Genomic DNA, 25378 nt, shown 5'->3' on the forward strand with positions numbered 1-25378 from the left:
CTCCCTTCCACCTTCCTGGGCCAGCTGGTAGAATTGGACAGGCGGTCCCCTTAGGCCGCGGCGGCTGGTGCCCCCACCACACGAGGCCCCCCGGAACAACTGAGATAGTTGGGTCGGAAATCCCCAGACTGTGGAGAACAGTGACCGGGGGATCCCTTCCAAACACGTGACTCCCCCGTCGGCTGGGAACAGTGTACTCTCCCGGGCTGCGACAGCTGGCGCCCTCCCGCCACGCTTGGTGCCCCGGGCCGACTGGCTAATTTGGCCGGACGCTCTCCTGTGCTGCGACGGCCGGCGACCCTCCCCGCGTTTGGAACCCCGGGCCGGCTGGCATTCTTCCAAGACGCTTCGGTTGCCGAACCTCCCCTATGGCGAGAGTTTTCCAGAGTTGAGGGACCCACAGCAACTTTCGCTGGTAGAACCCACAGACAGGCGTGTGCCACGAGCGCCACCTACTGGGCAGGATAGGAAGAACAGAACCCAGAGATTGCACAGAAAAATCTTTCAACCTGTGGGGTCGAACACCCGGGGAAATCTGACTAAATGCCCAGACACCAGCAGAAGATAACGGATCACGCTCAGAAAATTGAACATATGGCACAGTCAAACGAAGAAACCAATAGTTCAAATGAAATACAGGAGCTGAAACAACTAATGCTGAATATACGAACAGAAATGGAAAACCTCTTCAAAAACGAAATCGATAAATTGAGGGAGGACATGAAGAAGACATGGGCTGAACATAAAGAAGAAATAGAAAAACTGAAAAAACAAATCACAGAACTTATGGAAGTGAAAGATAAAGTAGAAAAGATGGAAAAAACAATGGATACCTACAATGACAGATTTAAAGAAACAGAAGATAGAATTAGTGATTTGGAGGATGAAACATCTGAATTCCAAAAAGAAACAGAAACTATCCGGAAAAGAATGGAAAAATTTGAACAAGGTATCAGGGAACTCAAGGACAATGTGAACCGTACAAATATACGTGTAGTGGGTATCCCAGAAGGAGAAGAGAAGGGAAAAGGAGGAGAAAAACTAATGGAAGAAATTATCACTGAAAATTTCCCAACTCTTATGAAAGACCTAAAATTACAGATCCAAGAAGTGCAGCGCACCCCAAAGAGATTAGACACAAATAGGCGTTCCCCAAGACACTTACTAGTTAGAATGTCAGAGGTCAAAGAGAAAGAGAGGATCTTGAAGGCAGCGAGAGAAAAACAATCTGTCACATACAAAGGAAATCCAATAAGACTATGTGTAGATTTCTCAGCAGAAACCATGGAAACTAGAAGACAGTGGGATGATATATTTAAGTTACTAAAAGAGAAAAACTGCCAGCCAAGACTCCTATATCCAGCAAAATTGTCCTTCAAAAATGAGGGAGAAATTAAAACATTCTCAGACAAAAAGTCACTAAGAGAATTTGTGACCAAGAGACCAGCTCTGCAAGAAATACTAAAGGAAGCACTAGAGTCGGATACAAAAAGACAGAAGAGAGAGACATGGAGAAAAGTGTAGAAAGAAGGAAAGTCAGATATGATATATATAATACAAAAGGCAAAATGGTAGAGGAAAATATTATCCAAACAGTAATAACTCTAAATGTCAATGGACTGAATTCCCCAATTAAAAGACATAGACTGGCAGAATGGATTAAAAAACAGGATCCTTCTATATGCTGTCTACAGGAAACACATCTTAGACCCAAAGATAAATATAGGTTGAAAGTGAAAGGTTGGGAAAAGATATTTCATGCAAACAACAACCAGAAAAGAGCAGGAGTGGCTATACTAATATCCAACAAATTAGACTTCAAATGTAAAACAGTTAAAAGAGACAAAGAAGGACACTATATACTATTAAAAGGAACAATTAAGCAAGAAGACATAACAATCATAAATATTTACGCACCGAACCAGAATGCCCCAAAATACGTGAGGAATACACTGCAAACACTGAAGAGGGAAATAGACACATATACCATAATAGTTGGAGACTTCAATTCACCACTCTCATCAATGGACAGAACATCTACACAGAGGATCAATAAAGAAATAGAAAACCTGAATATTACTATAAATGAACTTGACTTAACAGACATTTATAGGACATTACATCCCACAACAGCAGGATACACCTTTTTTTCAAGTGCTCATGGATCATTCTCAAAGATAGACCATATGCTGGGTCACAAAGCAAGTCTTAACAAATTTTAAAATATTGAAATCATACACAACACTTTCTCGGATCATAAAGGAATGAAGTTGGAAATCAATAATAGGTGGAGGGCCAGAAAATTCATAAATACATGGAGGCTCAACAACACACTCTTAAACAACAAGTGGGTCAAAGAAGAAATTGCAAGAGAAATTAGTAAATACCTAGAGGCAAATGAAAATGAAGACACAACATATCAAAACTTATGGGACGCAGCAAAGGCAGTGCTAAGAGGGAAATTTATTGCCCTAAATGCCTTTATCAGAAAAGAAGAAAAGGCAAAAATGCAGGAATTAACTGTCCACTTGGAAGAACTGGAGAAAGAACAGCAAACTAATCCCAAAGCAAGCAAAAGGAAAGAAATAACAAAGATTAGAGCAGAAATAAATGAAATTGAAAACATGAAAACAATAGAGAAAATCAATAAGACCAGAAGTTGGTTCTATGAGAAAATCAACAAGATTGATGGGCCCTTAGCAAGATTGACAAAAAGAAGAAGAGAGAGGATGCAAATAAATAAGATTAGAAATGAAAGAGGAGACATAACTACTGACCTCACAGAAATAAAGGAGGTAATAACAGGATACTATGAACAACTTTACGCTAATAAATACAACAATTTAGAAGAAATGGACAGGTTCCTGGAAAGACATGAACAACCAACTTTGACTCAAGAAGAAATAGACGACCTCAACAAACCAATCACAAGTAAAGAGATTGAATTAGTTATTCAAAAGCTCCCTAAAAAGAAAATCCAGGACCAGACGGCTTCACATGTGAATTCTATCAAACATTCCAGAAAGAATTAGTACCAACTCTCCTCAAACTCTTCAACATAATCGAAGTGGAGGGAAAACTACCTAATTCATTCTATGAAGCCAACATCACCCTCATACCAAAACCAGGCAAAGATATTACAAAAAAAGAAAACTACAGACCAATCTCTCTAATGAATACAGATGCAAAAATCCTCAATAAAATTCTAGCAAATCGTATCCAACAACACATTAAAAGAATTATACATCATGACCAAGTAGGATTCATCCCAGGTATGCAAGGATGGTTCAACATAAGAAAATCAATTAATGTAATACACCATATCAACAAATCAAAGCAGAAAAATCACATGATCATCTCAATTGATGCAGAGAAGGCATTCGACAAGATTCAACATCCTTTCCTGCTGAAAACACTTCAAAAGATAGGAATACAAGGGAACTTCCTTAAAATGATAGAGGGAATATATGAAAAACCCACAGCTAATATCATCCTCAATGGGGAAAAATTGAAAACTTTCCCCCTAAGATCAGGAACAAGACAAGGATGTCCACTATCACCACTATTATTCAACATTGTGTTGGAAGTTCTAGCCAGAGCAATTAGGCAAGAAAAAGAAATACAAGGCATCAAAATTGGAAAGGAAGAAGTAAAACTATCACTGTTTGCAGACGATATGATACTATATGTAGAAAACCCAGAAAAATCCACAACAAAATTACTAGAGCTAATAAATGAGTACAGCAAAGTAGCAGGCTACAAGATCAACATTCAAAAATCGGTAGCTTTTCTATACACTAGTAATGAACAAGCTGAGGCGGAAATCAAGAAACGAATCCCATTTACAATTGCAACTAAAAGAATAAAATACCTAGGAATAAATTTAACCAAAGAGACAAAAAACCTATATAAAGAAAACTACAAAAAACTGTTAAAAGAAATCACAGAAGACCTAAATAGATGGAAGGGCATACCGTGTTCATGGATTGGAAGACTAAATATAGTTAAGATGTCAATCCTACCTAAATTGATTTACAGATTCAATGCAATACCAATCAAAATCCCAACAACTTATTTTTCAGAAATAGAAAAACCAATAAGCAAATTTATCTGGAAGGGCAGGGTGCCCCGAATTGCTAAAAACATCTTGAGGAAAAAAAACGAAGCTGGAGGTCTCGTGCTGCCTGACTTTAAGGCATATTATGAAGCCACAGTGGTCAAAACAGCATGGTATTGGCATAAAGATAGATATATCGACCAATGGAATCGAATAGAGTGCTCAGATATAGACCCTCTCATCTATGGACATTTGATCTTTGATAAGGCAGTCAAGCCAACTCACCTGGGACAGAGCAGCCTCTTCAATAAACGGTGCCTAGAGAACTGGATATCCATATGCAAAAGAATGAAAAAAGACCCATCTCTCACACCCTATACAAAAGTTAACTCAAAATGGATCAAAGATCTAAACATTAGGTCTAAGACCATAAAACAGATAGAGGAAAATGTTGGGAGATATCTTATGGATCTTACAACTGGAGGTGGTTTTATGGACCTTAAACCTAAAGCAAGAACACTGAAGAAGGAAATAAATAAATGGGAGCTCCTCAAAATTAAACACTTTTGTGCATCAGAGAACTTCATCAAGAAAGTAGAAAGACAGCCTACACAATGGGAGACAATATTTGGAAACGACATATCAGATAAAGGTCTAGTATCCAGAATTTATAAAGAGATTATTCAACTCAACAACAAAAAGACAGCCAACCCAATTACAAAATGGGAAAAAGACTTAAACAGACACCTACCAGAAGAAGAAATACGGATGGCCAAGAGGCACATGAAGAGATGCTCAATGTCCCTGGCCATTAGAGAAATGCAAATCAAAACCACAATGAGATATCATCTCACACCCACCAGAATGGCCATTATCAACAAAACAGAAAATGACAAGTGCTGGAGAGGATGCGGAGAAAGAGGCACACTTATCCACTGTTGGTGGGAATGTCAAAGGGTGCAACCACTGTGGAAGGCAGTTTGGCGGTTCCTCAAAAAGCTGAATATAAAATTGCCATACGACCCAGCAATACCATTGCTAGGTATCTACTCAAAGGACTTAAGGGCAAAGACTCAAACGGACATTTGCACACCAATGTTTATAGCAGCGTTATTTACAATTGCAAAGAGATGGAAACAGCCAAAATCTCCATCAACAGAAGAGTGGCTAAACAAACTGTGGTATATACATACGATGGAATATTATGCAGCTTTAAGACAGGATAAACTTATGAACCATGTAATAACATGGATGGACCTAGAGAATATTATGCTGAGTGAATCCAGCCAAAAACTAAAGGACAAATACTGTATGGTCCCACTGATGTGAACGGACATTCGAGAATAAACTTGAAATAGGTCATTGGTAACAGAGTTCAGCAGGAGTTAGAAACAGGGTAAGACAATGGGTAATTGAAGGTGAAGGGATACAGACTGTGCAACAGGACTAGATACAAAAACTCAAAAATGGACAGCACAATAATACCTAATTGTAAAGTAATCATGTTAAAATACTGAATGAAGCTGCATCTGAGCTATAGGGTTTTTTTTGTTTTTGTTTGCTTGTTGGTTTGTTTGTTGTTGTTGTTTTTTACTATTACTACTACTTTTATTTCTTTTCTTTATATTAACATTTTATATCTTTTTTCTGTTGTGTTGCTAGTTCCTCTAAACCGATACAAATGTACTAAGAAACAATGATCATGCATCTATGTGATGATGTTAAGAATTACTGAGTGCATATGTAGAATGATTTCTAAATGTTGTGTTAATTTCTTTTTTTTTTTCTTTCCGTTAATAAAAAAATAAAAAATAAAAAAAAAGAATGAAAAAAATTTAGCTATTTTAGTGGGTATGTAGTGGTATCTCATTGTAATTTTAATGTACATTTCACTGATGACTAATGATATTGCATATCTTTAAATGCACTTTTTGGCCATTCACAAATCTTCTTTGGTCTATATGTCTATCTTTTGTTCTTTATGTATATTTTTTGTAACTTTTTTATTGTATAGTATAACATATATACAGAGCAAAGAAATAAAAAGGCAAAAGAGGCCTCTCTTTTATGTTTGTATTATTTTGCAACTGTCCTGTAAGTTTGAAATGATCACAAAATAAAAGTTTTATAAAAGTATTGAAAAGCAATTTAAATATGAATCCAATTCTTTTGAAAATGTTAAAAGGATTTCGTTCCTATTCTCGAAAAACCTTCCTGAAATTCCCCATCCTTCCTTCTCTCTTGCTCCTTCTTTCCCTTCCTCCCTCTTTTTCTCCCTCTCTCTATTCAGATCTCACAGAGTGCAACAGCTGCTCCGATCTGTTTTATGGTGCGATGGTTTGAAGCTCTATGTACTCCAGAGAAGATCATGTTCTTTTAATCCATTCCTGTGATGTAGAACGATTGTAGGTGGGACCTTTTGATTAGGTTATTTCATTCAAGGTGGGTCTTAATCCTTTTACCAAGTCCTTTATAAAAACCTAAAAGACAGATAAAAGCCCTACAGAAGGAAACAGAGAAACTAAGAGACAGAGAAGCAAAGAGAAACCCAGAGAAGCTGAGAAACGAAACCACCGAAGCCAGAAACTAGAAGCAATGAAACCCAGGAGAGAAGGACCAGCAGATGTCACCGTGTGCCTTGTTATTTGATAGAAGAGGCCAGCTTGCTGGTAACCAGTCTTCAGAGACCAGGTAACATGCTGTTGATGCCTTAAATTGGACATTTTTCATGGCCTTAGAACTGTAAATTTGTAAGCTAATAAATCTCCATAGTTAAAAGCCAGTCCATTTCTGGTATATTGAATTTTGTCAGCTTTAGCAAACCAAAATATCTGGTTGTTTCAAGCTCCCTCTCAAAGCTCCTGCTCCAGCCTCTTCCCATCTTTTTTAGCCTATAACTTTTGACCTTCTCTTGTAGCACGTTTCTTCCATCTACTCTACCTCTGTCCTTTATTCAGATCCACACAAAGACCCTGCTGAAGCTACCTGAGCTACAAAATTTCTTTTCTCTTTTTTTTTCTTTGCATGAGCAGGCACCAGGAATCGAACCTGGGTCTCTGGCATGGCAGGCGAGAACACTACCTGTTGAGCCACCATGGCCCACCCCAAAATTCCCTTTCTTAAAGAAGACAGGGAGTAAGGGAGGCTATGAACAGGTCAATATTTTTTTTCCTCTAAAAAAATGAACACATGGTAATACAGCTAAATGCAGAATCAGATTTTGTAGTGGTTATATCTGGAGAGTAGGATTACGGGGGCCATTTCCTCCTATTGCATTCAGTTCTACACTGTGTAAGTTTATTCTACAATGAACAGATCTCAAATGTCTTACATTTGAAATCAGGAAAAAGAGAGATTTAATTAATGTTTTATTAAGTAAGGAAAACAAGGCAAAGAGAAAATTGTGAAGAAAAAAGAGTGAGGCAAAAGCAGTGATGAGTATACAAAATATATTTCCTTGTTCTTTTATTTATTTAAATCATACAAAGCACTGGGTGTGGTGCCTGGCACATAGTAGGTGCTAGATAAATAGGTCAGGACTTAATGGATCTCCATTCCTCACAGAAATGCAAACTGCCCAATTGATTCGGAGTAGCTGGTGGCCCAAGGAGAAGCTGAGGGATTGGACTAGGGTATCCAAATCCCTAGCCCACACCAGGAGCCTAGGGCAGGGGAGAGAAGGGGAGATTTCTGGCGAGCCCTCCCCAGGATTGGATGATTCCAAGAAATAGTCTAACTGGGTTGGACAAGCTCTGCTCGAAACCTGCTCTACCATGGCCTGCAGGGTCTGAGCCTGGAGTACCCTGCCCTTGCCTGCCCCCCAGCCTCCTAATGGACTTCTGGTGCCTTCATGACTAAATCCTCTTGGACAAGTGCCTGTGGTGGGGGATGGGGACTGAACAGTCTGAAAGCTTGGCGACCTTGCCAGGAATTCTAGACTAGTTCCAGTTCTGTTATGGAAGACAACAAAATTTAAAAACTCATTTAAAATAAGTCCCATTCTTTATGCAGTTTGTATGCTTGTGGACTGCCCAGATTCTCCAGCCTCTATGTGGCCTGGCATGTGGCATCAGTATCTTTGTCCAAAAATATCACCCAAAAAATAAGGATCCATTGGGTACTGCCTATGTACCAGACCTGCCCAAGCATCTATTCTGTGCAAGATGATGACAGAGGAAGACCTATCCTAGTACTAACCATTACCATATACCAAGGGTCTCTGTGGGGTGTAGTTGTGAACTAAGTATGGTCTCTGCTCAGCAAACTTCGGTTGTTCCCAGACGCTGTTTGAAGGAGGTGAGCTCTCAGGGTCCCAAAGAAGCTTCCTCTCCAGGGGCAGCCTGGTGCAATGGAAAGACTCAGCCACAAAGTTGGGAAACCTAGGTTCTAGTCTTGGTGGTGCTGCCAGCCCAGTGAGTGGCTTTGGACAAGCTCCTCTCCTTCCCAGCACCCCCCTTTCAAAGGTGAGAAAGACACAACCATTCTTCTCCTTTTTCATCCTACAGCAAGGACCACATCTTATTCACCGACGTATCACCAACACCCAGCTCAGCTCCTGCCTTGCTGATAGAGCCTTCCAGAATGCTCACTGTGGGAGTGAATAAAATGTGATTATGATACCTAAACTTTCTTTTTTCCTTTCAGAACTTATTGTTGGAGTATAACATATACATGAAAACACAGAGCCTTAAGGAGACTGTTTGACAATTTTTCACAAACTGAACACACCCCTGTTCTCAGCCCTTTCAAGATACAGCCTTACCAGCATCCAGAAGCCCCTCTGGTACCCTCTTCCCTCTGCAAAGGTAACACCTGCCTGCCTTTTTTTTTTTTTGCACTGGGAATCGAACCCGGGTCTCCAGCATGGAGGCGAGAACTCTGCCTGCTAAGCCACTGTGGCTCACCCAACACTTGCCTGACTTTAACAGCACAGATTAGTTTTGCTTATTTTTTAGCTTTATATAAGTGGAGTGATAATGTTTTCATTGTGGTTTGTGGCTCACAAGGTGTCTGCATGTACCTTAACTCATCAATAGGATGAGGTGGACTGGAATTATGAACCTTGTATTATAGAGGCAAAAACTGAGGTTTAGAGAGGGGAAGGGAGCCCTTCCTTTCCCCAATCACATGGTGGTAAGTGGAGAGCCAGGACCACGGGGTTCCATTTCCTTGTCTGCCTGGATCTCAGAATATCCCTCCAGGAATGAGGGTAGTATTCCCAGGAAGATATTTCAGGAATCTGAAAGCAGGCCAGGCTGGTGGCAGCTGACGGTATGCCACCCATCCTCCAGAGAGCAGGTGTGGATTAAGGCTTTACCTTTAGGCCACGGTCCAGCCTCCCTCTGTCCACCCTGCTTCCCAACTATGTGACTTTGGGCAAGTGACCCTCCTTCCTGTGTCCTTCCCTCCACACTGAGGAATTCAGTGTGCCGCTGAATGGAGGGGGGAGGGTTATTTCCACAGACCCCTCTCTCTGCCTTCTCAGACCTGCCCACTTGGAATCCGGCTCTGTGCCCCGAGATCTCTCTCCCCAGCATGTCCAGTTACTCTCATCCAGCTCCTGAACAGGGGTTGCTCAGCTGCTCCCATTCCCTCTCCTGGCAGTAGGTGCCCCAGAAGCCACCTTGTCCCCAGCCAGTTCTCCCACCACCCCCCACCTCTCAAGGCTGTCAGGCAATTAGATTCCCAGGTCTTTCCTTCTGGCCTCTTCAAAGCCCAAACTCTACCTCCTCCACGATGTCTTTGTCTTTCCTGAACATACAACCATCACCCTACCAATTACAGTTTCTCTTTCTCAACACAAAACAAACATAGATGATTACAGAATCACACAACCAAAACACACTTTCACCTCATACACAGTGTTTCTCCCATCTCTCTTCTCACAAACTGGGTGGAGTGTACAAACACACATTTTTTTACCAAATCACAGACAGGTCTGTGCATACACATACACTACAACTCAAAAACCACAGGGATTTAGTATCTACGTGTTTACAGCAGGGACAAAAAGTCTCTTCGTACTAGGTTAGCATGCAAGCACAGCAGGACAGATCAGACACACACTTTTTGCGTTCCTTCCTCCCTCATTCATGCACTTACATAACACAGAAGTAGAGACCATCTCTCCTGGATATACAAACACACAGGCACCGAGAGTCACCATTCCTTCTCTGCTTCCCTCCCACCCCCTCCTCTCGCTCCTCTCCCTCTTTTACACACACACACGGACGCGTGCAGTATCAAACCCCAAATATAGTCAATTTGTTTTTCCTTCAAACAGAAACGCACAGGCGCTCGGAATCCACCCCCGCCCCGCCTTTCTGTCTCCCCCTCTCCTTCCCCACCTACACACACGCGCGCGCGCACACACACACACACACACACATACACACTCGGTGCAGGAGCCTGGCAGGAGACAGAAGTCGCCGAGGCTTTCAGGGTCCCGCACCGGTCACAGCAGAGCTGCTCTCCCGGCTTCTGCCGGTCCTGAGAGGTCTGGACCCCGCAAAAGGTCCCAGCCCCCGCGGGCTCTCTGAGGTAGGTCCCCACATAGCCGGGACCTCTAGCTTCCGGCGCGCTTAGAGTTAAGGAACCCGCAGGGCGGGGGAAGTCCGGTCTCCGGGTCTGATTGGCTGCGCGACCCCAGCCCGGGCTCTCGGGCCCTGTCATTGGCTCTTTGGTGAATCCCGCCTCCCACCCCACCCTCCCTGGATTCGGCGCTGGAGCCGCGCGCTTGCCCGCGGGGAGCCGAGCGCGCCGCCGGGACCAGCCAGGCGCGCCCGGCGAGGAGCGCGCTCGGGAGCCGAGACCCGCGGTCGGGGCTCCGGCTGGTGCGGAGTGGAGCACGGGCGCCATGGTGAGTGCCGCGGTCGGGTCAGCTCCAGCCGCAACAGTCCCGGGCAGCGGCCCCGCGGGCGGGACCCGGGCCCACGCGGCTCGCAGGGGGCTGGGCCCCGGCAGCAGAGGCGGCCCCACGGGGTCTCGGAAGGCGTGGAGTCGGGGGGCGGCGGGCGGGGGCTCGGCTCGCGGGGCGGCGCGGCGCGGCGCTCGATTCCGTCCGGGGCTGCTGCGCCCAGCTGGGTTCTGGGCAGCTAGACCCAGCAGGTTTGGACGGCTGGGGAGGGCTCTTTTGGGGGCAATTGGTGTGCCTTATTTGGGGTGTTCGGAAGTCCCTGCACCCGACCGCGTTTGAGAATACTGGGCAATCGGGCTGCGTCCAGATCGGAATTGGGGCTCGATTCCCAAGCGGCTGGATCCAGTCGGACCTGAGCGTCCCGGGATGCTGAGGTTGGTGTGAGGCTGAGGACCGGCTAGCGGCTTCGTGGGTGGCCGGGCTGAGTGCATTTAGAGTGCCTTTAGGATGTGCACTCCGGGACTGCTGTTCTCTGTGTGTCCTAAAGGGATTGGGGGGAAGGGGTCGTTGGGCAGCCGGATGGGAGCCCAGGGGCCACTCTGGCTTCCCAGCATCTCCCAGTAATGATATAGGGTCCTTAGAGAAAGGGGTCAAGGAGACTGAATGCTGTTTGGAATGGGCAGGTACACTGGGAGAAGGTTGCCTGAAAGAGCGATTTCATGGGGTGGGGGGTTGGGGTTGGTCTCTGAGCTGGTATCCCAGTAAAGAAATCCATACAGTTCAAGATGGGCTTGCTGAGGGCTGCCCCGGGGAGGGTGTGGGGGGTGTCTCTGGAGCTGGAGAGCTCGGGCCCTTCAGTCACCTCTCCAGGCCTTGGTGATCACATCTCCATCATGGGGGCAGCGGACACCTAGTTCTCTTTGGCTTCCTTCTTCATGGACAAGCCCCTCAGATTCTCTCTTCTAGTCCTGCTCTGTGCCCTGTGAGATGCTAACAGTATGTCCTGTAGAGCCTCAAGAGGGTATAACCAGGAAGGCAGTGATGGTGGCTGCTGCTCTCAGGCTCACAGCCACTTCCTCTTCTCTGTGACGACGCTCCGAAACCTCAGGGGTTCCAGGTAGGGGAAGGAGGAGATCCTCTGTAGACCTGAAGAGTTCCCCAGTGACTCCCCAGAGCCATCTCCTGCTCTGCCCAGAGCTGGGGTCCTCTGACAACATCCTTTTCCTCTTCTGGGTCCCTTACTTCTTTTCAACCCACAAGTATCTGCCTCCTTTGTTAACCTACCCTTTACCTCACCAGAGTCAGTGGTACTGGAATTATGGCTTAGTTCTATACTGAAGGTGCTTAGAGACGATTTTATATCCAATCTATCTCCTCAGGCAGGAATCTTCTCTGGAATGTTCTGCTTGACAGTTTCAGTGGCAGGTAGCTTACTACCTGTGGACTGCCACTTGGTTTAAGGTCCCAGATTATTAGCAATAAAAGAGGGTAAGAATTTGAGGTCACGTCATTTGCTACTCTTCTCCCAAGCCCACCCTAAACTAGGTTGCTCAGTTTTTCTTCTTAAAAACCACCAAAGAGAGGGAGAGGTGACTACCCAGCCTTGGTGATACTTTTCAGAGCCTTTCAAACCGAGAAGCCCCCAGCCTGACAGGCAAACCCCAGGCTTTGGCATCAAGCACTTTTGGATTTCAATCGCAGCTCTGCCACTTGCCTACAGGGACTTTGGTCAAGGTGCACCGTCACCTCCGAGTGTCAGTTTCCTCATCTGTAAATGAGATTATAGTCCCTACGTCGTGTAGATTCAGTGAGATAACACAAGTGAGGATGCTTTGCTCGAATATAGCTTAGTTTCTCTTCTTTTACTCAAGTCAGGAAGTTCTCCCTGACCTCTAACTTACTGCTAGTCTGAAAGAAGGATTAAAGTTTATCATGTTGTAAGGAGAGGATGGGGACGGTTATACTTAGAGAACCATTAATTTGTTCATCACCCAACAGAGATTTACTGAACACTTAATATATGCCAAGCCTATGCTAGGAAAGAAAAGATGAAACCAACATAAACTCAGTGTTAAGGGAATGCCCACCAGTCCATAAATATCTACACTGATTCTCAGGCTACGTGGCACGTCCTTGGGGGAGCTAGAGATATCATGCCATGTGCAGGCTTCGTTGGGCCAGTGGCATCAGAATTTGAAGGAACATTCCAGGTGGAGGGACCCATTTGAGCAGAGGACCAGAGGTGGGAGAGCACAGGAAATGATCTTCGAGAGGCCACAGTGGGGAATGAGAGAGCTGGGAAGAAGGAGAGGAGGCAAGGGAAGTGGCTGGGCCAAATTAATCAAAGGCTTAACGTGGGCCGAGGAGTTGGGAAATCCACTGTTGACTGTTGAACCACCACGCGTGGGTGGGGTGAAGGCTGGCGCCCGGCCTCCTGTGCCTCTGTCATTTTGGTTTCCCCTAAACACTCATTCCTGTGCTGTTATTCCTGAGAAGGTGATTCAGGACTGCTAAAGTGTTCATTCCTCGCATTGCTTGGTCCGTGGGTTTTAACAAAACATGCATTCTCTCCTAGCTAGGCCAAGTTTCTCCTGTCCCCTGGGTTCCTAACTGGGCTTCTTTGGAGAACATTTGGGCTGTTTCCTATTGTCGCCTCTGATTCTCCCCAGTGGTCCCAGCTCCCCCACGCAGGTCTCTAACCCCTTGGCAGGGAGTCAGAGCTGTTCTAAAGGCTGCAGGTGGGGCCCCTGCACAGCCTATGGGATGACGGTTCTGAGGGGAGGCTTTTTGTACCTCCTGTCTCTGGTTATCCTCAAACCACCCAGCAGCAGCACAGAGAGGTAAAGGTAGTCACACAGCAAGGCAGTGCCAGCACAGGCACAACCCTCCTGGGTGTTTGGAAGGTTAACCACGCTGACAGGTGTAGGTGGGGAGGTGAGGAATGGCCAAGCCAGCATTCCCAGTCTGCTCCTGTGGTGCCTTGAGAATGTTCCTTTACATTCTAAACTAGAGACTGAGCTGAAGACCACGGCCATGGGCTGGGAATCGTCTTTCCTGTACAGTGGTCGAGCTGGGGACAGAGTTCAGGGCTACGCTTCAATCCCTGATGTGCCAACAACTTGTTGTTTGACGTGGCTTCAACCACACCCCGTCTCTGCATCTCCTTTCCTACCAAACCGGGCAGATTTGCCTCGTTTCTCAGGATTCCGTGAGAATACAGTGGATATAGAAATGCCTTGCAAGCTATTAATAGCGGGAGGGAGCGCGTTATGGTTTGATGATGAGAGGCCAGCCTGGGTGCCTCCTGGGCCGGCCTGTCTGGCGTTCCCGAGCACAGCGCACTCTCCCTGGGCAGCCAGTGGCCCTGCTGGTAACCGGGTTACTCACGTTTCCTTTCACTGCTAGGGTTTTTGGTAAATAGGGACGTTGCTGCCTTTTGGTAAAGCATGAACACATTGTTTCCTAGACAGAATCCCTGAGACCAGGCCCTGGCAGGGTAGGGCTGGGGTTTGAGGAGTTAGAGGCTGCAGGGTGGCTCAGCAAAAGGTCTTGGGCATTAGTTAAGACATAACCTGAGAGTCTAAAGTCCACACCTTGATGTCTAGAGTGAGAAAGGGACCATTAGCAAAGGTCTGCAATGTTTTGTGTTTCTGCTCATTTTTTTCTTTTCAGTTGATTAGGTAAGCACCTGCTGTGGTCATAGTGCTTCATTCATTCCTTCATTCACCAGGCAAGTCTGTCTGGTACAGTGCGAGATGATGGGACTTTGTCTGCATGAATGAAACCGACAGTTCCCCTTCCTCAGTCAGGCAGGCAGACGCAGAGCAGGAAATTGTGATTGCAGTTACTGTCACCAAGGAGACACGCAGGGTGCTGTGGGAACAGATAGAAGCGCCTCACCTGGAGATCGGAAAAGGCTCCCTGGGGACGTGACATTAAAACTGAAGCCTGAAGAATGTATGGGACAGGGAGGGGCATTCTGGGCAGAGGGAGCAGGATGTGCAAGACAGGAGAGGACAGGCTGCGTTCGAGTTAGTTCATCTGGAGGTGCAGAGGATGATGCTTGGGCTGTGGGCAGGGGTGGGTCCACACATGGTGGGGTCATGTTAAGGATTTGGGACTTGATCCTAAGGGCAGTGGGGAGCCACTCAGGAGTTTAGAGTGGAGGAGTGACACGGCTGGATTTGTGTTTTGAAATGATCACACAGGCTGCTTTGTGGAAAATGGGTCAGAGGGGTGAGACAAGGCCACAAAACAGGAGGTTATTGGTGTGGACCAGTGAGAGACATTAGTGGTCTGGACACTGTTCACTGCCCCCCTCTCCTCCCCCACGCCCCCGTCCCACCACCTGGAGTGGGCAATGATGAGAAGAGGAGGCTGTGGGCCCCAGAGGTTCCACAGCGCCCCTTCCCTGCAGGATGCAGACCTGACACTTTGACCTTCCTGCCCTCAAGGAATTTTGATCTAATAGAGAAGAAAGGACAATTTCCCAGTAGGCTCAGAAAGGAGGTAGAAGATGATAAGTATTGGCCTGGGGTGCCTGCTCAAGAGTCAACCTGGGGAAGGCTTCCCCAGAAGACGTGGTGTTTGAACTCTTGTGGCAACAGTTAGTTGAGTGCTTCCTAGGTGCCACGCTTTAGAGAGAGAAAAAGGACTAAATACTCTCCTGGACCTTAAAGAGCTTGCAGTTTGGGGAGCACAATTCAATGAACAATTAATCTGATCCCTGCTCTCGGTGGTGCTGGGAGTTAGGTATAGTGCCCGGAGGGTAGGAGTGGCCAGGAAACCCACAGGCCTGTCTTAGCCTCTGACAGGCCTCAGGGTGCCCCATCCCTCCCCTAAAGGCTCCAGGTGTAAACAGAAGAGCAAGTTTCTGGAGCACATTCAGGAAATCGAATGAGGGACCTGGTCTCTTCGGGGCCTGGAGCCAGGGAGCTGGGCCTGGCTATTGGGTCTTCTTAAGACCACAGAGTACTTGGGTTAAAAGGGGATTAGGAACCATCTAATTCTACTCCCCTGTTCTACAGGCAGGAAGGCTCAGGGGCAAAAGGAAGCTTTCATGAGCCTCTCCATAGGCCTGGCCCTGAAATGTTGGTAGTCACACCTACTCCAGGCAGTAGAGTTATCCCCATCTTAGAGTTGAGAAAGCTGAGGCTCAAAGGTCACTTGGGGAATTAAGGGCTGGATCTGAGCAGTGGCCTCCTGACCTCTGGCCTCAGGTCCCAAGCTGCTACTTGGATTTAGCAGAGACTCTGCCTTCCTGGGGAAACCCCCGGAGCTGGGGCTGGTTCTGTTAGGCAGTGGCCAGAGGCGTTGGGAGCTGACTGGAAATGGACTTTGCCATCATACCCTCAGAGTACTTTACAGTTGGTAAAGCTCTTTCTTCCCTTTCATTGACTGTTCTTGGGTTCTGCTGCTAGCTAGTGGCCAAGCTGGGATTTGAAACCGGGTCTGTGACTCCCAGCCCAGACTCGGCGTCCCTGGCATAGGTGCTAGCCCCTCCCTGCTTCACATTTCCTGGGGGACCCAGGCCAGGGCTACAGTGGCCCTCAAACTGGAGTTGTTTCAGGCTTCTGACCAAATGCCCTGGCCCAGAAGCCTCCTCTCCACCATCCTCCTCCCACGCATTCCTTTGCCTCCTTGGCTGGGAAAGGTGGCAGGCAGGCGGAGTAGGGTTACAGTGTAAACATAGTCATGTCAATATTTACCTCTGCCTGCAACCAGAACCTCCCAGCTCCCAGCCTGTCGCCTTCGAGTTGCCTGTCCTGAGGCACGTGGCCTGCTCTGCATCTGTGACCGGTCATCGAGGGCAAGGCCAAGTGTGGGAACCAGTCCAACACATGGCCTCTGCCACTAACTTCTCATGTGACCCTGAATAAGACACTCTTCCTTCCTGGTGCCTCAGTTTTCCCATCTGTGAAATGACATAGCTGGAACAGCCTGACTCAGGGGCCGTTTTCTACAATGCCGTGAAGGATTGCATGCATGAGCCCGGGGTCCAGGGCATGGACCCGAAGTCGGGCAAACCCAGGTTAGAATCCCAGCTCCACCACTTCCTTGCGGTGAGAGCCACTGTGAGCTGCGTTCTTTGTCATGGCAACGGGGATCATGGTGGTACCTGCTTTGGAGGGTCTTTGGTGAGGATTAATGCGGTGATGCCTGCAATGCACTTGGCATGGCTCTTGGCATGGGGCGAGAACGTAATAAATGGTGGTGGTGACGGTTGTTATTCCAGCTAACCATTTTATGATTCTCTGAATTCAGATACTGGGTTGCATCACCAGGGAACTGGAGCCAAGGGTGGGGACTCTAACCTCGAGTCGTCCTAGGACTCTGGGGCCACAGGCCAGGTTGGTGGAGCCTGGGGGTTGAGAAAGCCCCTTAGTTAACAACACAACCCCCCTCCCCTTATAGCTGCCCAGGCTTTTGGAGTTCCTTTTTATTGGGCGGAGGCCCAGGGCCAAAATGACCTCAGAGATGTGTGGCAGTGAGAGGGCAGAGGGAGGGCGGAGGGGCAGGAGGCAGAGGAAGGACGCATTTCCTAAGCAACTCTTTCGCAGAAGCTCCAAGCTCAGTACGCACATGAGGTGTCCTTCCAGCCCTGGAGAGGAGGGGCTGTGGAATAGAGACTAGCAATCGTGAGATGCCAAGCCCTTGCAGGCAGTGTTGGGGGGTCGGCAGGGGGACAGGAGCTGCCGGTGCGGCAGAAGTCAACCTTGGAGACTGATGGGCTGAGGTTAAATCCTGTCTTGGTCACTTTATGCTGTGCTACTTTGGGCACTCATGTCACCTCTCTGAGCTGTATTTCCCGCATCTCTGATATAGAGATATGGGGGCTTATTTTGTACAGTAGCTGGAAGGATTCAATCAAGTGCTGTTATGAAAGAATCCTGCTCAGTACTGGCACATGTTGGGGCTCAATTGAAATCAGCTGCCATTGTTGTCATGACTGTTATTGTAATGCCACTTGGATGCCAGTCCTGGTACTGCTAGTCCTGGCATCCGAGGAACAGAGATTGTGCATTTTTAAAAATTGTGGTGATACAACAAGCAAATTCACCACCCTTCCCCTGTCTGTGTGGGACATGACTCCCAGGGGTGTGGACCTTCCTGGCAACGTGGGACAGAAATCCTAGAATGAGCTGAGACTCAGCATCAAAGGATTGAGAAAACCTTCTCGACCAAAAAGGGGAAGAGTGAAATGAGACAAAGTGTCAATGACTGGGAGATTCCAGAGTTGAGAGGTTCTCTTGGAGGTTATTCTTATGCATTAAGTAGATATCACTTTGTTATTCAAGATGTAATGGAGAGGCTGGAGGGAACTGCCTGAAAATGTAGAGCTGTGTTCCAGTAGCCATGTTTCTTGAAGATGATTGTGTAATGATATAGCTTTCACAATGTGACTGTGTGATTGTGAAAACCTTGTGTCTGATGCTCCTTTTATCTACCTTGTCAACAGACGAGTAGAACATATGGAATAAAAATAAATAATAGAGGGAACAAATGTTAAAATAGATTTAGTTTGAAATGCTAGTGATCAATGAAAGGGAGGGGTAAGAGGTATGGTATGTATAAATTTTTTTTCTGTTTTCATTTTATTTCTTTTTCTGAATAGAGCAAATGTTCCAAGAAATGATCATGACGATGAATATGCGACTGTGTGATGATATTGTGAGTTACTGATTATATATGTAGAACGGAATGATAAAAATAGGAATGTTTGCGTTTGTTTGGTGTTTTTTGGTATTTAAAAAAATAAAATAATTTAAAAAAAATTGTGGTGATGCACACACCTGGTGGAGCTCAGTTTTTACAAGCATACATACTTGTGTAACCACCACCCAGCTGAAAACAGAGGTTTCCACCTCCCCAGAAAGCTCCATAGGTTCCCTTCCACCAGCCCCCTGCATAAGTGATCACTGACATGCTTTCGCTCTGGTTTTGCCTGGTGTTGGAGTCACAGTCTTTTCGGTCTGGTTCCCTTCAGTCAGCATTGACAGTGTTTGAGGTTCATCCACAGTGTTGCCTGTATCAGTATAGGCCTCTTTTTAGGTTGAATAATGTATTCCATTGTAGGGATGTGCATGTAGAAGCCTGTGGATGGACGTTTGGGTTGATTCCCACTTGGGGCTTTGGTCAGTCGGAGCTGCTGTGACATTCTCGTGCACGTGTCTTTGTGGCCTGAAGCGCTCATTTCTCTTGGGCATGCACCCAGGAGAGGAATTGCTGTGTTAGAGAGTCACTGTGTGTTTACCTTTCACAGACACTGCCTCACCGTTCTCCATGGTGGTGGTTCCATTTTTAGAGTGTATGGTTCACCCCTTTGCTGATGTGCCCAAAGCCTGTCATGGAGTGGACTCTCCGTGAATGTTTTTTGAGAGAAGGAAGAAATTTGAGCCCTTTCTTTGCCTTAATGCTTCACGTCTGCTCTGTTGGCCCTGCCCTTGCCCCCAGGGCCTGGCAGTTTGGGACTGGCACTCTGCCAAGACCCTGGGCTTTGGACCCCACCTAGTGTCCTCAGGACGAGGGCAGGGGTCTTGGCCATGGAGACCTCAGGCCACGGGGCTCTATCTCGTGATTGGCTGTGTGGCTTCAGGAGAGTCCCTTCTCCTCCCTGACCCTCAGTTTCCTCTTCTACAAAACACTGGGTTCCCCCAGTTCATCAGTTTCTGGTGCTGTCCTCAAATTGAGAGCCACTTGTTCCTGTTGGCTGTGAGACTACTCCACCACCAATCTGGAGCAGTCTTGTCTGCCCCACTGGCAGGTCCCAGCTGCCCCATAGCTCCATGGAAGAACCATTCAAGAAGCAGGTAGCCGCTTAGTTCTTCATATCCTCCCTATAGGGCCTTGTTGTGAGTTGCTTCTCCCTGGGCAAGACCCCCAGAGCCTCACCAACGGACAGTTGGTGGATGTAGCCTTGGATCTGGCAGACCTGGGTCTGACTCTTTCTCCTTCCTGTCTCTGCGCCTTGGGCAGGTCACTCCGTGTCTCTGAGCTCCAGCATTTCATCTGCAGGGTTGGAAGGACCAAATGAGGTCCTCTCTTATTGCAGGAACAGAAATGAACCTGCCTGTAAGGAGCTACATTCTAGGGAAGAGAGACAGAGACTAAATACTCTGACAGACCAAACAGAGAGATCCATTTCGGAGAGAAGAAAGAAAAAGGGTCATGTGGTGCTGCTCTAGGTGGGTGGCCAGAGAAGGAGGTGACACCTGACCTGACCTGACAGACATGGAGTGGCAGCTGGGCAAAGATATGGGCAAAAGGAGTTCCAAGCAGAAGGAACAGCAAGTGTGGCAGGCCTGAGACAGAGATGGGGAGTTTGGCATGTGGAGGATGGCAAGAAGACCTGTGTGTTGGGGCAGAAGGAGCAAGGGGAGAGGAGTAGGAAGAAGCCAGAAAAGTGGGCGCACAGAGGGGCCAGGTCATGGCGGCCTTCTCGGGCATGGAGGGAGGTTTGCATTTTATTCTGAGTGCTGCAAAGTCCTGGGAGCACCCACGTAAGGCAATGCCTCCATCTCGTTTGTTTAGAAAGGTCCTGGCTGCTATGTGGAGCATGGGCTGAAGGGGGCAGAAGTGAGGCAGGGAGGCCAGTTCAGAGGAGGTTGCTGGTGTCAGGTAAGAGGTACGTTCAGGACAGTCACCCGCTCCTGCGGGTGAGGAGGCTTATGTTTCCACAGGGTTTGTACAGGATTTTAGGAGCTACTTCAGAGGATGGAGGAGACAGTAGACGGGGCATCCTAGATGCCGTGAAATGACCACGGCAGCAGAGTTTCATGGGTAACAGTTGCCTTTTCTGCCAGACAGATCTGTCTTTGAAATGTCTGCTTGAGCTCATCTTTCCAGGGTGAGCTTGGGATTCTCCCGAAGTGACCACTTCCTACCACTCCAAAACCAGGGTACCAGGAAAGAGTGCCAGGAGGGCACCCAGCCCAAGACTGCCTTCCCTGCTTCCACACACCCTGCCGAGAAGGGAGGGTGGAGGAAGTGATGGCTGCAGGGGCGTGCCCCCGCCCTCTGCCCTGGGACTAGCTTCTGGGTTCCTCTCCCACAGCCAGGCTCGAGGAAATCCTGTGACCTTGTGGTTCCTGGGTGTCCTCAGCTGGTCTGGGGCAGGAGGTGGCTACAGGAAGGTGGCGCTGCGTCTTTGCCTGCCCATGAGGTGAGTGGGTGGTTATTCCACATTCAGGCCGGGGAGGGAAGGGAGAGCACGGGAGTTCACAGAGCCACACAGTGGGGGTGGAAGAGGGACTTGGAGTCATCCAGACCAACTCCCTAGTGTGAAGACAAAGGCTCAGAAAGGGAAAGAGATTTGCCTGAGGTCACACAGCATGTTAGAGGCAGGGCATAGACCCCAAACTCCAGAGTCTTCATCCAGTACTCTTTCCCTGGTTAAGGCATGGGGTTTAGAGCCAGACAGACAAGGGCTCTAGTCCCAGCTCTGCCACTTCGTCCTTTGTGTGTGTGACCTCGAGGGAAGTGCCTTCCCTTCTCTGAGCCTTGGTTTTCTCCTCTGTGGAATGGGGTGATGGTAACACGTACTTCACAGTGTTGTGGTGAAGACTGATGAGATGATTCCTGTAAAGCTAGGACAGTGCACAGAACAGGTGCCCTACAAATGGGAGCCGTTATGATTCACGTTACTATTCCTCTGATTCTGTCATTCAAAGCCTGTAAAAAGCTGGAAAGAATGGCTGGGTGCCAGCTGTCATTATCCTGTTTCCTGTTCTGATGAATGCACCTCAGCTGAGGAGATGATGAAATTTCTGGTGGACCACCTCATTTTTACTTCTCCATTATGGTAGGGAGGCCTTTTAACCAGCCCTTAAAACCTGAGAAGACCCTTGGGGGGCAGGGGGAAGGGAGAGGCCAAGATGGAAAACTCCCCACTCTGCAGGGGATCCTACCATGAGCCCACGCATAGTGTGCAGAGGGTAAGAGCATGGGCCATGGAGTCAACTTGAGTTTGAATCCCGTATCTGCCAGGTGTTCATTGTTGGGGATCTCTGCATTGAAGCCATGTCCTTTAATCCTGACTCAGTATTCTAGGGTGGAAACCCTTTTGATTAGATTATCTCTACAGAGATGTAGCGCTCCCAGTTGTGGGTGTGACTTTTAGATGTGATTATCTCCTTGAAGATGTGGCACACCTAATTGGGGGTATGGCCTTTTGGTTAGATGAAAATGCGACCCCACCCACTCAGGTGGGTCTTGATTCGCTTATACTGGAGTCCTTTAAAAGAGGAAACATTTTTGGAGAAAGCGCAGAAGAGATACAGGTGCTTGGAGAACAGTTGCTTCAGAGCTGACAGAGCCAGCGTGAGACCCAGGCGTCTGGAGATGCAGAGCTCACAGTCATCGCCATGTGCCTGTCCATGAGATCCTGAAGAAGCCAGAACCCATAGCTGTGTCTCAGAGTTGTGAAGTGAAGGCCCACAGATGCCAAGTGAGGAACCCACACAGGAAACAAAAGCTGAAAGCAGTGGAACCCAGGAGCAAGGGACCAGCAGATGCCAGCCACATACCTTTCCAGCTGACAGAGGTGGTCCAGACAGCATCAGCCTTTCTTGAGTGAAGGAAGCCTCTTGTTGGTGCCTTAGTTTGGACATTTTCTCGACACTAGAACTGTAAACTTGTAACTTATTAAATTCCCTTTTTAAAAGTCGTTCCATTTCTGGTATATTACTTTCTGACGGCATTAGTAGACGAATACACTGCCATCCAGTAAGCACCTAATAAATGCCAGCTTTTTAATTACTAGCAGAGCCCCTGACTTTTCATCTCTGTATTCCCTGTACCCAGCAAGGCCCTTGTGCCTTCAAGTGTCAAACGTTTGCTCTCCTGGTAGGGGTGGAATTGGAAGAGTTCTGGAGTCTCCGGGGATTTGCTGTGCAGAGTTCCTTCACCAAGGAGACGGGCTTCCCCGGGAAGACCCAGCCTGTCAGCCTGTGCCCTGAAACGAAGCGGACTGAAGGGAAAGTGGCCTGTTGAATGGAGAGCGAGGCCATCAGGGCAAACCTTGCCTAGCGTTCTTGCCTATTTCCAAGGATGGAAGTATGATTTCCAACAGGATCATAGGACCGAGAAGCTAAAAAGAACCTCATCGATCAGTATAGGCTAATGTACTCCTTTGACGGAAGGAAATAGCAAGGCCTGACTTGAAGCCCCCCCTGACTGCCAGCCCAGACCTTACTCTAACTGTGGAGCAATCAGACCAAGATGGGGCTGCAACAGAGCAGTGAGTGGCTGCACATTGTTTGTTAACAGGCTGGGATAGGAGGGTCTTTCCTGCACCTTTTCTCCTTTTTCTTGTCTATAAAAATCCCTCTGATGTCCCTGTGGCTCATTCCTGCAGCTGGAGAACTTGACTCTAGGCTCCGCAAGAGCAGCACCCATGTCTGCTCTGTCGCCTTGTTCCCCCTGTTTCCCGGCACCGAGCACAGTCTGAGGAGTCAGGGGAGTGGGGCTGAATCTCTTCTGTCACTTTTCTGTAAGATGCAAACTGAACTGCAGTTACCGTCCCCGGGTAACTGAAATCATTTACTGGTAGGCGGCAGGGCCATGTCCCTGCTTCGCCCCCGCTGGATCCTGGCTTCCCCGTCAGCTTTGCTGGCTAGCCTGTCCTCATCAGCAGAGGGTGATTTCAGGTGGACCGAGGCGTGGGGGGTGGAGCGCAGTACCTGACTTGTTGATCTTGCAGGCGCAGTCTTGCTGTGCTGATCCTAATTTTCAGCAGCTTCTCACCTTCTCATGGCCACCGCTCAGGCCTTGGTCAAGGTCTGAGGCCACAGTGTGGGCTTGTTTATTGGGCAGGTATTTCCCTTGGCCCTACTGTGCATCGTGGTGCTGTGCTGCGAGTGGGGTGGGGAGGGGGGTGCCAAAACAGGGCTGCCCTGAGCAAGCTCCCAGTCCGCAGGGGAAATGAGGCGGGGACGTCACTCTGATACAATGAGAAAGGGATCGGCAGGGGGCTGGAACTTGAAATTCCTTGAGGGTGATGTCATAGTAACTTCTGGCTACATCCGGGCTTTCTTCGGTGATCCTTGTTTTCTTTCCTGCGGGTGGTGTGTACCAGTCTCAGCTACAATGTAACAATAATGGTCGCATTTGTGGCTGTGTGCCAGGCACAGTGCCAGATGTTCTGTGTCACGTATTTCCTTAATCCTCATGTCAGCTCTATGAGGCATTTATTATCATTATCCCCATTTTATAGGTCGTGAAACTGAGGTACAGAGTTCAATCCAGCCCATTGTGTGGCATCTGTCATAGCAGCCTTGGCAAACTAAGACACCCCTGGTCCAGAAAACCCCAGCACTTGTAATCAGGGCTCCCAGGAAACAACAGTAGGTAGTGTTAACAACAGAAAGACCGTGAAGATGGTAAGGGTACAGAGAGGTAAGATTTCTATCTTGACAGATGTCAATCAGCCATAAGTGGCTGAGCGAGATTTGAACCTGGGCAGTCTGCCTCCTGACTCCAAATTCTTGACTGCTATGCAGTAGTGCTTTCTGTATAATTGACCCTTCCCCATGATCCTTTCACCAGGCAATCTTATGGACTCTGAGCACTTCACTGTCCCTGGGAGTCCTTTGCAGCTAGAAGAGGGGAGTAGTCATTTTTTTCTGTGCAGCTTCTTTAAGCATCAACTCTGGGATGAGCAGATGGAAACCTTCAGGAAAGAGAGTCTGAAAGTCCAAACCCTAGAAAATAAAGAGCCTGTATCAGCAAGAGAAACAGGGATGAGAATAGCAGGCATTTGGCAGGGAGAGGATGGAAAGTCAGAAGACTGAAAAACTTGGACTTCGAATTGATGAGTGTGTCTTCTCTGCCACATAAGAGTGTGTCTCTGTCCTCAAGAATTCCCAAGAGCTGTGGGAGAGGTAGACTGGTTAGCAGAGAAATTGCCAAATAGTATTTTAAGTGTGTGGGCAGGGGCCTTTGAAGCCACAGAGGAAGGAGTGATTAATTTGGTCTGTGGAGTTGATAATTTGATTTGGGTCTTAAAGGATGAATAGGTGTTTGCCCACCAGTCAGAACCAAGTCATGGCAGAACTAAGACTTAAACCTGCACAGTCTGTCTCCAAAATCTGTGTTTCCAACCACCGTGATGTGCTTAGCTCTGCCGCTTTGCATGGCCTAGCTGTGGAAAACACTGTTCTCAGGGTCTTAAGTCACTTGGTGCAAGCCCTGGGCACCTGTCCAGCCATATCCCACCTAGTCCCTATTTCTGTTCCATGTAAACCCTGCACTCTGCCCCTTCCGTAAGAGTGTTTTGATTGACCAACCCTGCAGGGGGTATCTTCACCCTCTCTATATGGCCAGGACTTATGGTGTCCTGAGAAGAACGATCAGATTCCCCCCCCCGCCCCACCCCACCCTCAGCGCACCTGTGACAGCAGAAGAGGCACCGTGGAGGAGACAAGTGGTTTCCTGTTTGGTTTTTCACCTGTTTTCCTTGAGCACAT

At 47.6% G+C, this 25378-nt stretch overlaps 1 protein-coding gene across 1 annotated transcript in view; it reads left to right on the forward strand.

The window, feature by feature from the left end:
• The first annotated feature begins 10807 nt into the window (after positions 1 to 10807).
• ECE1 (endothelin converting enzyme 1) overlaps positions 10808 to 25378 on the forward strand; it is a 116424-nt gene continuing 101853 nt past the window's right edge. The window contains exon 1 of the mRNA XM_077150949.1: positions 10808 to 10916. Coding sequence (XP_077007064.1) covers positions 10914 to 10916 — 3 coding nt within the window. The 5' untranslated portion in view covers positions 10808 to 10913. The remainder of the gene's footprint in view (positions 10917 to 25378) is intronic.

Source organism: Tamandua tetradactyla, chromosome 2 (genome assembly GCF_023851605.1).
Source record: "Tamandua tetradactyla isolate mTamTet1 chromosome 2, mTamTet1.pri, whole genome shotgun sequence".
Lineage (NCBI taxonomy): Eukaryota > Metazoa > Chordata > Mammalia > Pilosa > Myrmecophagidae > Tamandua > Tamandua tetradactyla.